This window comes from Phyllostomus hastatus, unplaced genomic scaffold, assembly GCF_019186645.2.
Source record: "Phyllostomus hastatus isolate PE091 unplaced genomic scaffold, TTU_PhHast_1.1 phas_scaffold_39, whole genome shotgun sequence".
NCBI classification, from domain to species: domain Eukaryota; kingdom Metazoa; phylum Chordata; class Mammalia; order Chiroptera; family Phyllostomidae; genus Phyllostomus; species Phyllostomus hastatus.
In genome coordinates, this window is record NW_025334028.1 from 11,097,686 (window position 1) to 11,113,401 (window position 15,716).

A 15,716-nucleotide genomic window follows, 5' to 3' on the forward strand; every position below is an offset into this window, starting at 1 on the left:
TGGGTCTTATGCTGTTGAGTGATTAGTTTCTTGAGCATCCTTTCAACTAGTGTTTTGAACTCTGCATCTGATAGATTACTTATTTCCACTTCATGTAGTTCTTTTTCTGGAGTTTTGTTCTGTTCTTTCATTTGGGCCATATTTATTTGTCTCCTCATTTTGGCAGCCTCCCTGTGTTTGTTTCTATGTATTAGGTAGAGCTGTTTTGACTCCCTCTGTCAGTAACATGGACTAATGTAGAAAAGCGCACCTGTAAGTTGGATAGGGTGGAGCCTTAGGGAACCTTTAGGCAGAGCAACCCATGTGAACCAGGTTGTTGGAGTCTCAGATATGGTGCCATCCACTCTGTGACTGTGTTTAGGGGAGGGCTCAGAAAGGGAATAATAGCCACTGCCTGGCCTCTGGTGTTTTCCTGGGAGGAAGCTGTAGCCCAGCACTTGCCATGGTGCCAGTCACTTCAGTTTCTCCCTGTATGACACCAGTGTCCTTCAAGCTGCTGCCCCAGTACACCAGCCCAGAGGAAGTCAGTCTGCGTAAGTCCTAAGTCCATTGCAGACCCTTTAAGAGGAAATGCCTGAGAATCCCATAGCTTCTCTGCCTCCTAACCCCTGCTTATTTTTACATTCAGATGTTATGCAGACCTGTCTTATAGGCATTGGAACCTGGGCTGGGTGGTCTGGTGTGTGGCTGGGTTCCATTACTTCTGAGATATTTTTTTGATTTTCATCCACCACACAGGACCACCTGTCCCCACGTCTCTGCATCTATGCCCATCCTACCCATCTGAATGAATGTGACTTCTTTAATTCCTTGGTTGTTAGACTTCCATACAGCTCAATTTTCTGACAGTTTTGGTTGATAGTTGTTTCATAGTTTAGTTGTGATTTCTGCTGTGGTTGTACAAGGAAACCAGCTGTATTTACCTGTGCCTCCATCTTCTTATGGCTGATCTTTATTCCAAGTAATAAAATGTTGTACAAACAGAAGTGATATTGTAAAACATACTTTGTTTACTCAAGTGTCAAGGAATAATGTGATTTTAAATGCTAGGTTTTTTCCACCTAAAGTTTAATTGAAATATATATGCAAAGTTAAAAGTTATAATAAAAATAAAAGTTCAAAGTGCTACAGAAGACTCAACAGATAAGGGAATTAACCAGAAGTAAAAAAATAGAATCAACTAAATTGAGGACCAAAAGGAACTTTAAAGTTTATCCAAACCAAGTCTTTTTATTTTATGGATGAGTCAAATGAGTCCCCAAAATGTTATATAGCCCCAAACACTCAGATATTTAGTACTAGCAGAAATAAAACAGCAGAGTTTCCATGGTCCTCTTACCACCAGAGCAGTTATTATATTAGTAGTATAACAATGAAAAGTACCTCTCTTTGTTTATATACCTACATGGTACTACTACTGACCCATCATCCCCAGGATTTGGAATGGATCTTTTCCCCTAGGGTGAGTGATGGATATATCTAAAACCTTCTCTACCTGTAGTCCAATTAATCTTAGAATCAGTGGCATGAAGCTGCTCTGTAATTGACAAGGGCCTACATCTATAACCAAGAAATTAGTTTGTTTTGCAAAAAAAAATGTTGATTGATTAGACAGGATGGGACGAAAGTAGGTACAGTTGTGAGTATGCAAAACAGTTTATTCCTGTATTATTTATTATTGTATTATTTTCCACACACACAACTGTAAATCTACTTTTGCCCCACCCTGTATGGCTTTGGCCTTATTAGAAATATGATCTTACCAAGAAATTCAATTAGTTTACTCATAGCTATACTTATTATTAGTACCTACAGTTATTCTAGTTAGGGACTATAGATGTTCACATGAACCTTACAAGAGATGAGAAAGGCAGCATTGGGACAACAGTCTCTAATGCAGAAAGGGTATATATTTTATTTCTAAATTATGCATTTATTAGATTTAGATATCTTCCAGGTACATTATTGAGAATGACACTGATAGTTACATGATAATACAGCAGGAGAAGTGGAAAACAGAGATGTGGAAATTTCAAGTTGAGGCCCTTTTTTACTGTAAAATATTTACAGAATTTGTTGGATCATACAGTATGTTAACGGGGGAAAAAATAAGGATTTAAAGATAAGTAGTGTATTTTTCCATGTGTATGTGCAGTTTTTTGCCCAAATTTTTTAAGGAAAATAAGGATGCACATTATGCATGGGTAGTGCCTGGATTGCTTTGTATCTGTTCCTGTGTTTTGTAATTACTTGTTACATAAAATTTTTTGTACCATAATATATTCAAAAATAAATGCTAAAATTCCATAATAATATGAAGAACAAGTATCCAAACATAAATAAATAAATAATTGAATTAAAAATTTTAAATGAAAGCTATTTTATTTAAACTGTCCAAAAATGTTGGGTTCACATTACATACGGGAGCCCATTATACATGGCAAAATACAGTACTCCTTGAATATTATTGTTTGTTTCCATATACAAAATTAACTCAGAAATGTCTTGGTACTTGAAGTTTCTAGCTACCTTCACTTTCAGGGATTCATAAATTCTATTCAGTCCCCATTGCAGTCCAAATTTGCCTTTATATTTCATTGTCATGTATTATATGCTCTCAGATACTTCTCCTCTCTCTTTTTTTAAACCAATGGAAAAATATTTGAACATATATGTGAATAGAATACAAAGATAAATAAAAACTCGGCGTGTGCTCAGTACTACCTAGTAACATGAAGTTGTACACCAACATTTTTCCTTCCTCTGTCCTCGAGTTAATAAGTCCTTTTATACGGGGGTGGACTGTGATGGGGAGGACATATCACTGTTAAAAAGAGTAGGTTAGCAAAGCTTCTGTTTCCAAAAGAATAGTTAAATGCACCCTACTCAAGTCTTGTACTCTAGCCTAACTCAACTATGGCATTTCCCCAGAACTCTCTCTGCCTTCTTTCCATCTCGACTTTTGCTAATGCCTTAGTAGTTGCTGTATAACCATCTCCATAATCCACTCGTTAAAATCCTACCTCATTTCCTTGAAATCTTTATTTTTGGCAAGAAGAAGCCTCTCCTTTCTTACAGATCTTACTCATGCCTTTGCTATGCAGCTGTTTAACTGATGGTCTTAACAACATTCTCTGTATCAGTCAGGCTAGATCTTTGCTCCTCTAGCAAACGTTTGGTCTCATTCAGCTCACATTTACTATGCTAGTGGCTTTCATATACATTATTTCATTTTATGTTCCAAAATTACCCAGTGAGGAACTTTCACAAGAAAATTGTTCAGTAAACATTTGAAGGATGAAAGAATAATTGAATAAATGAATACTTAAATGTCACTAGTGAATCCTTGAATATGGAAAGCTTAAGCTGTTGCTTATTGTTAGGAAAGTAAATATGTAAAAATAGTTCAATTTTAGTGTGTGTGTGTAATCCAATAATGTTTACCTAGGATGTATCTTAAACACACTTATCAGCCAAATAAACAATATAAATAACCAATCTTATTAGTGCATATGATGGGAAAGAAAATGGCATTTTTATTCTTTGAATAGATATCCCTGACTTTCTAGCAGATGATACTCCCGAGGAACATTAGGAATATAAGTTTTATAACTGAAGGCAAAAACACTCTATATAAAGTGAATGGACTCTGTCTTCATGATGGTGACAAAAGTTCTCATTTAAATACTTAACGTGACCTCTCTCTCTTATTTGTTTTATTTTATTTTATGGGTTTTATTCTGCTGTATTTTGTATTTGATTCTAGCTGAAAACTAGAGTTTATTGTCTATTTTAGGATAAAAGCATCTTGGATGTTTAGATGATAATATTAAGCTAGGCATTAAGTAACCCGTGGAGTTTATACTTATACACATATACCTAATATGTATATTAAGGCTCTTCACAACATTGTGCAGTGATTTGGGGGAGGGATTTTAGTTAATTAAGAATACTGAGTTACTCTTTACTCTTACTGATTATAACTAAGTTTATAACTGAATTTTGGTCAAAAGAGAAACAAAATGGACATGTACGCTACAGGGAGTTCCCTATAAACATGCACTTATACTTGATGTTTAAGGGACAAGGTTAATTTACTTCAGAGAACAAATAATTGTATTTTCTGAAATTAAAGGGATTTATTTCTAGAATACAAGTATCACATATATCATTTAAGCATTAATGTATGTTGTACAGTAAACTTACTACTTGTTTTGTAACAGTACAATTTTAAATCCACGTGTGAATTATATGTTGGCAGATAATTTCTAATTTTCACAAAGCTCCAATATATTTAAAAACTGTGTAGAGATGAATTTAAAGGTTTAGTTTACCAAAATATCTTTCTGATTCTGTTGGACTCATTTAGCACCATTATCACCACATGCACAGAAGTTTGAACTGTCAAATTATAATTGATGTTAAGAAGGTATTAATTTGCTAGAGCTGCCATAACAAGGTCCCATAAATTAGGTGGCTTAAACAACAAATTAAATATCTCACAGTTCCTAGGGGCTAGGAGTCTGAGATCAAGGTGTAAAGCCTGCCCTAATGACCTCATTGCAACTTAATTATCTCTTTAAAAACCTATCTGCAAACATGGTCAGATTCTGAGGTGCTTAGGGCTTGAACATATAAATTGCAGGGGAGAAGGGGGAGAAGGGGGAGAAGGGTCACAATTCAGCTTAGAACAAGAAGAGAGGTGTCACTGGTGAATCCTTGAATTCAAATGGTTGGATTGCTAAGTCCATGAAGAATTGTTTGTTGTTAAAATGACAATTAAGTGACATTCATTTGTTTAACTTAGTAGCTATTTATGAATGATTAACCTACTTAAACCAAGTGGAAATAAAAAGTTAACTGTAGTGTTTAGCATTTATCAAGTACAGGCGACATTTTGCAAGGTAGCGATACTAGTTGTAATGTTGAACAAATCATGAACTATCATTCCTCATGCACAAGACATTGATTAAAGATCTCTTTACCTACTTCATGAGATTGTTCCACAAGTAAAATAAGAAATAAAGTCCTTTGAGAATGTAAATGTGCTAGAAGAGTCATTATTGAAATTTCTAGAAATAAATCATTTCATTGCTATTTAACTCTAGAACTTACCATGAATATTTTAGTTATTATAAATAAAAATGTCAACTACTTATTAATAGGAAATTCTGAATGTATTGAGCATTGTCAAATTCAGGAAGTCAATGGTGATGCAACAGAAAGACACTTATGGAGTTGGAAAACCTTGCTTTAAGATTCGGCTCTTGCGAGTACTAGCTGAGTTAAACCCATTCAAATTATTTAACCTCTTGAGATTTATTTACTAATTTCTAACAAATGTATCTATATACAGAAAATCGTGTGTAAGGAATAAATGTGATAACATAGTCATTTTGTAAATGGTGAATCACTATCAAAACATAAGATGGTGGCATATTATTTAAAATATAAATTTATAGTGAATGAGCAATCTGTTAATGAGTGTTGTTAATATTTAAATTGGAACAAGCAGACAGTCTTAATACCTGAGCATGTTGTGTTTATTTTCTCTTAAAATTAATACATTTTCAATAGATGGCCTACACAAAAGATGGAGCATAGCATCTTCACCAGAAAGGGAGATCACGTTGGTAAACCTGAAAAAAGACGCAAAGTATGGCTTAGGTAAGTCACTATGAGATTCTTAAAGCCCGTAGCGTAGCATTGGCATCGAGACACAACCTACTTCTGATCAGGACACTGGCTGCCCACTCACAGCACCTCACCCCACATGCCCAGTCAGGAAATACCAAAGCTGAAATGCTTACAAGCAATACTTTCACCAGATTTAATGGTCCCATCTCCCATGTGTTAACTATTAATCACATTTGCTATGACAGTCTCCACACTTCTATGTGTCAAACAGGCTAATTGTTAGTCACTGAAAACACCAGTATAATCAAGATCTTTTTAAAATGTGCTATTTCACAGGATTTCAAATTATTGGTGGGGAGAAGATGGGAAGACTGGATCTCGGTGTATTTATTAGTTCAGTTACTCCTGGAGGACCAGCTGACTTGGATGGATGTTTAAAGCCAGGTAGTTTACATTTTGGTGATTTCCTGAGTGCTTTACTGTTTGGCACGAATTTGCACAGATGTCAAAAGTGGAATTTGGACAAAACAAAAATAATGGGAGGAGTGACATTTCTAATAATTAGAATGAGTTTTTCTTTGTCATTGAAAATACTGGATTGTCTATTTTTACAGGAGACCGTTTGATATCTGTAAATAGTGTGAGCTTAGAGGGGGTCAGCCACCATGCTGCAATTGAAATTTTGCAGAATGCACCTGAAGATGTGACACTTGTTATCTCTCAGCCAAAAGAAAAGATATCTAAAGGTAATACAAATGTTGCTTAACTGTGTTCTGTTTCATTTTCACAAGAACCTCAATACTTTGGTCCAATAAATTGGATTTAAGCTCATTTCCTTTCTGGAAATTTTAGATGTATAGGGCTGATTGTTTTAATTTTATGGGTCACTATAGCTTTTTGATTTATTACTTCTATGATTTTCTGTCTCATTCCTCTTTAGTAATACAGTTGACCCTTGAGCAAACTGGGGGTTAGGGGCACCAATCACCCACATAGTTTAAAAGCCTTGTCTACCTTTTGACTTTCCCAAAACTTAAGTTTTCTCCCCTTACAGGATTGGTTCCAGAGCCCCCATGGGTACCAAAATCCACAGATGCTCAAGTCCCCTTTATATCATGACATAGATCAATGCATACAGTTGGCCCTCCACATCTGCAGACACCCAACCACAGGTCAAAAATAGTATAGGTATTTACTGAAAAAAATTGTGTATAAGTGGACCCATGCAGTTCAAACCTGTGTTCAAGGGTCAGCTGTTTCTGAATAAAAATGGATTTGCTATGCAAAATTGATGGCACTTAAGTAATGAACAAATTCTCCTGACGACTTGTTTTCCATCACTTAGACCAAATCAGAAATGAAATTCTTTATCATTGCCTATGTAATACAAAACACAACACATAAAAACATGACATCTATGAAAGCCTGTTCTGAACCAGATTATAAAAAGGAAAGGAGGGCAACATACTAGCAATTTCAAAACAAGACCATATCATTTTGTGTCAGTCCCTACCATTGGCATGTTATGGGAGAAAAACCACTTGATGAAGATCAGATGACTGAAGTTTGAGCCACGCCTGAGTCACTTAGTAGCTGTATGACATAGTCCTCTTCAGCCACAGTTGTTTTTTTCTTTAAAGAGGAGACACCTTGTCTGCCTGGCATCTGAGTTATGAGGATCACGTGCAGGGCACTGTTTGTGAAAGAAGCATTCACTGCACTTGTAGTCCAGTCCAGTGTGATGCAGTGGGCAATGGGAAGGGCCACAGAGTCTCCACCACTTAGCACTGTGTACCTGGAGTAAATCGCTTGAACTTGCTAAGCCTCACTGTGCTCATATATCAAATGGTGAATGTAAAAGTGCTTATTTTGTAGATTGTGAAAATTAAGATAATGCATGTGAAGACTTAGCGCATTGCCTGGTACATATTAAGCACTTAAATGTGAGATTCAGCTGTCATTATTAACAGTATTTTTCAAAAACATTACAAAAAAAAAAAAAAAAAAGCCCTGACTGGAGTAGCTCAGTGGATTGAGCGCGGGCTGCGAACCAAAGTGTCGCAGGTTCGATTCCCAGTCAGGGTACATGCCTGGGTTGCAGGCCATGACCCTCGGCAACCACACATTGATGTTTCTCTCTCTCTCTTTCTCACTCCAGTCCCTCTCTAAAAGTAAATAAATAAAATCTGTAAAAAAAAAAAACCAAAAAACAAAAAACATTAATGTGCTAGGTACATGTAAATTACTTTGATTCCAAAGATACTGGGAAACATAAAATAATTAGTAATACATTAGCTAAAAATCAAGTTTAGATGCAAATGACTGTTTTCTTTTATTCACTAAATATTGTATACATGTTGTGTGTATATATATAATATGTATGTATATAAATAATGTTTTCAACACTTGTTTACTGTGAACAAACACAACAGGTAAAAAAGCACCACCACTGCCCCAAAGAGCCCTGTAACCTGATTGTAGTCTAGGTCTTTGGCAAAGGAAGAAAATGTAGCATGCTTCTGAGTTTTAAACAACCAAGACCCAAAAAAGTAGAACGTTGAGTTCCATTACTTACCATTATTCTGGGCAAAGAAATATGAATTCAGAAGAAACTCATTTTGTCTCTGAATAAAGTCCTAAGACTTCCATCTGAATTTTGTTTTTGATAGATGTTCTATAGAAAATCTATTCATTTATTCAGCAAATATTTACTAGTGCCTATGACATAAAAGTCACAGAACCTCTACCCTCATGACACTTTACTAGGGGACACAGCTGCCGACCGACTCTAACTGTGATAGATGTTAAGAGGAAGTCCAACCACTTAACAGAGGAACATAGGAGGGAATCTATAAAGCTTTCTTCTCAGCAGACTTTCATGTGGTTATTTTATCTTTTACTGTCTATTCTCAATAAAGTTAAAAGCATAATGTTAAAGTATAGCTCTGTGGGATTGTTCCTTCAGAAGGCCATATTAATCTTTTCGCAGTGTGTAGCTATACTGTAGTGTAACTTGAAAACAGATAAAACTCCAAGAACATAGACCATTACCAGTATCTACCTCAGGCTGTCGCTCTCAGTTATCAATTAGCAGAGGTCTTTATTTTTTCTTTCTGTTTTCCATTTTTTTAAGTTATAGAATGTGCCCTAGTTTATTTCAATGAAGCCAATTTATACAGAAACCTATGCCGTAAAAACTAAAAGTCTCCTTTACAAACAATTATAAAGGACATATGGACAACAACAGTGGGGAGTGGAAATGGGGGAGGGAGGCAGGGAGGGCTGGGGTGGTGGGAAAGGGTGGTAGGGAGGGGTGGGGGGAAAAGGCAGAAAACTGTACTTGAACAATAAAAAATAAAATAAAATAAATCACAAAATATATAACAATTAAAAATAAACAGTTTGCAACCTGAAAATAAATAAATAAATAAATAAATAAATAAATAAATAAATAAATAAATATCTGCCCTGTTTCCTAGGGAAACTATTTGTTATGTATTACAGTTTTTTTTTAAAAAAAGATACATATACATACATCCATATATACACTTTTTAAACTAAACTGCAATTATTTTTATACTCTGAATATCAGTCTCTAACTTGTTACTCAATATATTCTGGACATCCATGAATATATATACCTTTTTGATATGGCATTACATTTTGTTTCTGGGAATACCAAAATTGATATAATTTTTTCTTTTGTATATCCAGGTTAGCTAGAATTATAATACATATGTCTCTGTAACAAATACACTTGTTTACATACCATTGAAAAATGTATGTATTTCTAGGTTAGATACCTAGAAATAGATTGAGTATGCACAGTTAAGTTTTTGACAAATGCTACCAGTTTGCCCAAATTTTAGTAATTTATTGTCAACCAACTAGATAGTGACAGTGTTCTTCACACCATCAGTGGTATGAGAACTTACCATTCTCATTTTTGTCAGGCAAATAGGTAGAAAAGTGCATTAAACTGCATATCCCTGATGAACAATGAGAATGTCTTTTTATATATTTATTAGTTATGAGGATTTTACTCCTAATACTCTTGTTCCCTAGGAGGTCTAAACTTTTCTCATTGACTTAGAAATTCTTTGTATATTAAAGATATTAAGTCTTTGATTATTTTTTGTTTTGTTCCAAGCATTTTCTCTCTTGCTGCTCATTACTCTTCAGTTGGCCTTGACTTTGATTGCTACATAAAACTTTTAGTTTCTTATAAATTTGCGCCTGTAACTCTTTTGCAAATGTCCGGTGTGGTTTGTGTCTTACTTAGGAAAGCCTTCTTAAGTGGCTTTTGATAAGAACTGTATATAAGATATTTGAAGTTACCTTTCTTGATAATAATTTGGAGTCCAAAAAAATGCAGCCTGGTATGGCAATATACAATAAATATATAAATAACCATTAAACATACAAAACAAGAAATTTTGGAGACCCAGAATAGTTAGGAAATCAATAAAGCCTTCACAGAGGAGACTCACTTGAAATAGGTAGAAATGGGGAGTTAAGGTGAAGGGGGTACACATTTCAATAGAGGTTGCCTCAAGAATGACCAGAGGGAGGAACAAAGAAACAGAAAGCATTTACTACACTTGCTGGGTTCTTGTCATGAGTGCAGGCCCGGGTCAGGTGTGGTATATGTGATATCCTGCCTAAAATCGGCCCACCAGTCCTCAGGGAACATTGTGCATGTGTGTAAGCACAGACATGTGTGTCACTAACCTGTTGTTTTCATTGATGGATTTTGACTTTTAGTGCCTTCTACTCCTGTGCACATTGCCAATGGCATGAAAAATTACATGAAGAAAGCGTCCTACATGCAAGACAGTGCTATAGAGTCTTCTGAGGATCACCGCTGGTCACATGGTACCTTGAGGCACATCTCAGAGAGCTCTTTTGGGCTGTCTGGGGGGCTAAGGGAAGGAAGCCTGAGTTCTCAAGACTCTAGGACTGAGAGTGCCAGCTTGTCCCAGAGCCAGGTCAATGGTTTCTTTGCCAGCCATGTAGGTGAACGAACCTGGCAAGAATCCCAGCATGGCAGCCATTCTCCTTCTGTGGTATCCAAAGGCCCTGAGAAGAAGAGGACTTCTACTGACAGTAACCAAAGCAAAGCTAAAAAACCAGGCATTTCTGATGCAACAGATTACTCTGATCGTGGAGATTCAGACATGGATGAAGCCACTTACTCCAGCAGTCAGGATCATCAAACACCAAAAAAGGCATAGTTTAATTTGAATCTTTTTTTTAATTTAATAAACAACAGCAAATATATTACAGAGCAGGACAATCTACTATGAACTACTTACATTATTCTGGAAAGGAGGAATGATTTATGTATTATGCTACTAACTGCTATTGCATTTGATGCTAACTTTCAGAGAAACTAGCAGCTTTGAATACTAACTCTAAAATGGCTATTATTCTGGGAACTTGTTACCTGATAATACAAAGGAATTTAATAATCAGATTATGATTGTTTTTTACAAGTTGCTTATGTCTTGTACACTTTCTGTTATAAGAGAATTTAATATCTGAAAATTATTGCTCCTAAATAGTTCATGGAATGGCCAGTTGACTTTATTATAGATAACCTAAATTCTTGTGAAGTTCTGATGTGTGGCAATAAGAGCAACAACATAGAAAAATTGCTCATTTCCTAGAAATGATACAAATTTAAACTCACATGCACAAGCAAATTCAGAATAGAACCTTAAGCCCTTTTTTAAATTAAAAACCAACATTCTTCATAAGAGGGTTATGTCCTTATAAATGAGACTCAGCTATTGTGCCTATGTTTATATTGAATTTATAAACATAAGCAAAGTAAATATGGAGTCTACTCATCTTAAAATCTTCTAAGTGAAGAGCTACTGCTTAATACATATTGATTTTTTGAAGGGAATGGGAATGCTTTCCAAAAAGCTTTGGACAAGGATTATGTAAAAGCCAGGTCTGACCTGGGTCCTGGGCTTCCCTCTGCCGTGTCTAGCTGTTTGACTGGAAGCAAGCCCTTTAATCTCTAGACCCCGATTTCCTCAACCATGAAATGTGAAGGCATTGGATTCGATGATCTAGGAGATCACTTCCAACCCTGATTTTTGAATCCACTGTATCCCTCAGTATCTTATTTTTTCTTAACTTTTCCCAAAAATACATAGTGGATCTTCCCATCATAATTCCTTTTGAGTCTAACAAGAAATCCTTTTGTTTTTTTTTCTTTGTTAAGGAACCTTCCTCCTCAATGAATACATCCAACAAAATGAATTTTAAAACTTTTTCTTCATCACCTCCTAAACCTGGAGATATCTTTGAGGTTGAACTGACTAAAAATGATAACAGCTTGGGAATAAGTGTCACGGTACTGTTTGACAAGGTTTTCAAATGTTTTCTCTTCTCCATTTCCAGCAGCCTATTGTATTCCAATTTATTATTCAATTATTTTGCTTCAAAAAGGAAACTTGTCAAATACTTTCAAAATCAGAAATTGAACCATATCTTAAAACCTTTTTAAAAACTTGAGTGTACTAGTCACTTTTTACTGCGGTTAAAATACATTAAACAAATGCTACCTACCCCTCCAACAGGTTTCATACTTGCTTAATCTGACATAAGACTTGGAAAATATAAAATTAACAAGTATGTTTTGTATACATTTGATAGGTTCTGCATGAACATGGAATAATACATTTTGACCTCTGTCATAAATTGAAGTCTAATGTACATGCCCTTTCTATAATATATCTTAATTTTTAAACATGATTAGTATTTTAAAATTAGTTTCCCAAAGAATATATATATTTTAAGGTAGTTATAATATAAGCATAGACTACTTGCTAAAATTACTTTAGAATTTTTTAGTGAATATATTATACCCTAAATGATAACAGTATCATTTATGATATTTGAAGGATTTGGTTATGAAAAGCAATCTAGAAACATTGCAGAAATTGAACTATTAGTATACTGATATCAAAAAGAAGGTATAATTGTCTAGCACTTATAAAAATAGTATAACTCTTTTTCCTTTTGCCCTTAACTTCTTTAGAATTTTATTATCTTCCTTTTGTGAAGGGAAATAAAACCTGTATATCCACTTGAGATGGAGAATCTACTCATTATCTCTCATCTGCACTATAAGCAAACTTCTCTACTAAAATCTTTCAAAATGAAAAAACAATTTTCTTTGACTTATGAAATTTGCTTTCAGATTAGCTAAAATGATCAGAAGTATATTATTCCATATGGTATTTTTTCTGTTAAGTTCTTACACTAATTTTACATACATGGATTGTGCTTTCTGACTGCTCATAATGCATGGTGTAGCTTTACAAAGGAAAAATAATTCTTTATATAGTCAAGATCTGGAATGTAATTTTCTGAATAAAGAGTTTTCCCAAAAAGTAACTGCTTTAACATTTGGAAAACTTATCTAGAAATATTGCTGGGTTTTGAAGTAATTGCATGTGCTAACATGCTGCAGCTGCTTTCGCTGATAAATTGAGTGCTTTCTAGTTCTCAGATTTGAAAAATGGAGTGTGAACCTTTTTGTATTACAAAATGTTGCTTTATTTGTCTCTTTCCACTTAGGGAGGTGTGAATACCAGTGTCAGACATGGTGGCATTTATGTGAAAGCTGTTATTCCCAAGGGAGCAGCAGAGCTGGATGGTAGAATTCACAAAGGTAGAGTATTTATGTGTGTATGGGAATTATATATAGGATTATCACTTCAAGTAAATAAGAAAGAGGAAGTTAATAAAGGCCTTCAAATTATTCATAATATAAAATAAGGATATATACAGTTATTTTAAGACTTCAGCATTAAAACACTACTTGATGTCATTCCAAAACTGCTTTTGCAGCTCATTCTCTACTATCAGAAATTATCTTGACAATGTTTTATACTTTCTAAGATGCCAGTTACCAGAGAATGGGAGTGGGATAGTGCCTTTAGAAGAACACTGACATCTACATTTCTAATAAGAACTAACCAGGTTAGTTCCCTCCAATTGCTCTGCATTTGTAGTTCAGTTTATCTTTTACCATGATTTAAATCAATTTCACAATATATATATGTTGTTCTAAAATGTATCTAAGGGTAGACTTCCAGTCAAGATGGAGGTGTGCTTAAACACAGCCTGCCTCCTTGCATAACCACAGTAGAAATTGCAACTAGACTACAAAACAAATATCACCCAGAATCATCAGAAAATCGAGTTCTATGGAAGTCCAACAATCAAAGAATTAAAAAAGCCACATTCATCCAGATGGGTAGGAGGGGCAGAGATGTGGAACAGCCAGTCCCATACCCACATGTGGTAGATAAAAATTGGGAGGGATAACAAAAAAAAAATCAGGAGGGACACTTCAGGAGTGAGGGATCCCAGCCCCACACCAGACCACCCAGCCCAGGGTTCTAGTGTCAGGAAGATAAGTCCCCATAACTTCTGGCTGTAAAAACTAGTGGGGGTTGGGGTTGTGGAAGAAACTGCAAGATTCTCGGAAGTCTCCTCTTAAAGGTCTTGCAACAGACAAGAACTTCTACAGACTCACTACCTTTGGACTTTAGCACCAGGGCAACAGCTGGAAGGGCACCAGTGGCAATATGGGGAGAAACTGTAGTGCTGGGTATCAGGGTGAGTGGCAGGAGACAGCTTCCTCCCAGATAAAACTCCAGAGGCCAGGCAGTGGAACTGTCTCCTCTCTGAGTCCCCACACATACACAGAGGGGCAAAACAGGTTGTCCGCCTTGGTGATTACCTAAGGCTCCACCCCAACTAACTCACCTGAGTGCTTTTGTACAATAGGCTGCACTGCTAAGACAGGAAGTCAAAACAGCTCTACCTAATACATAAAAACACAGGAAGGCTGCCAAAATGAGGAGACAGAGAAATATGGCCCAAATGAAAGAACAACACAAGCCTCCAGAAAAAGAATTAAACTAAGTGGAAATAAGCGATCTATCAGATGCAGAGTTCAAAACACTTGTTATTAGGATGCTCAAGGAACTCATTAGGTATTTCAACAGTACAAAAAAGACCCAGGTAAAGGTGAAGATTATACTAAGTGAAATAAAAATTTACAGGGAACCAACAGTGGAATGGATGAAGCCAAGAATCAAGTCAATGATTTGGAACAGAAGGGAAAAAAACTATTCAATGAGAACAGAAAGAAGAATCCAAAAAAACAAGGATAGGCTAAGAGCCTCTGGGACAACTTCAAACACACCAACATTAGAATCATAGGGGTGCTGGAAGGAGAAGAGGAAGAGCAAGAAATTGAAAACATGTTTGAAAAAATAATGAAAGAAAACTTCCCTAATTTGGTGAAGGAAATAGACATACAAGCCCAGAAAACACAGAGTCCCAAACAAGTTGGACCCAAAGAGGACCACAGCAAGACACATCATAATTAAAATGCCAAGGTTAAAAATAAAGAAGGAATCTGAAAAGCAGCAAGAGAAAAGCAGAGAGTTACCAACAAAGGAGTTCCCATAAGACTCTCAATTGATTTCTCAAAAGAAACTTTGCAGGCCAGAAAGGACTGGCAAGAATTATTCAAAGTGATGAGAAGCAAGGACCTACGACCTAGATCACTCTATCCAGCAAAGCTATCATTTAGAATTGAAGGACAGGTAAAGTGCTTCCCAGACAAGGTAAAGCTAAAGGAGTTCATCATCACCAAGCCCATACTGTATGCAATGTCAACAGGACTTAAATATTTAAGAAAAAGAAGATCAAAGCTATGAACATTAAAATGATAATAAATTAACTGAATCTAAAAGACAAACTAAGCAAACAAGCAGAACAAAAACAAAATCTTAGATATGGAGATGATTTGGAGGGTTATCAGTTGGGAAGGGGTAGGGGGAGAATGGGGGAAAAGGTGTAGGGATTAAGAAGTACAAATTGGTAGGTAGAATAGGTAGGGGGAGGTTAAGAACAATATAGGTAATAGAGTAGCCAAAGAACTTATATGTATGACCCACGGACATGAACTAAGAAGGGGAGTTGATGGAACGACTAGGGGTACCGGGTGGAAGGGGTCAAGGGAGGAAAAGTTGGGACAAATA

At 35.7% G+C, this 15,716-nt stretch overlaps 1 protein-coding gene across 12 annotated transcripts in view; it reads left to right on the plus strand.

Annotated features, from left to right (window-relative positions):
- PTPN13 (protein tyrosine phosphatase non-receptor type 13) overlaps positions 1-15,716 on the plus strand; it is a 203,536-nt gene that overhangs the window by 141,512 nt on the left and 46,308 nt on the right. For 7 of the 12 annotated variants that reach the window (XM_045820083.1, XM_045820090.1, XM_045820086.1 and 4 more), the window contains 6 exons: positions 5,578-5,667; positions 5,974-6,081; positions 6,252-6,383; positions 10,402-10,865; positions 11,873-12,019; positions 13,234-13,327. In XM_045820083.1, coding sequence (XP_045676039.1) covers positions 5,578-5,667; positions 5,974-6,081; positions 6,252-6,383; positions 10,402-10,865; positions 11,873-12,019; positions 13,234-13,327 — 1,035 coding nt within the window. The remainder of the gene's footprint in view (positions 1-5,577; positions 5,668-5,973; positions 6,082-6,251; positions 6,384-10,401; positions 10,866-11,872; positions 12,020-13,233; positions 13,328-15,716) is intronic. The other 5 variants (XM_045820085.1, XM_045820088.1, XM_045820095.1 and 2 more) reach the window with 2 other exon arrangements.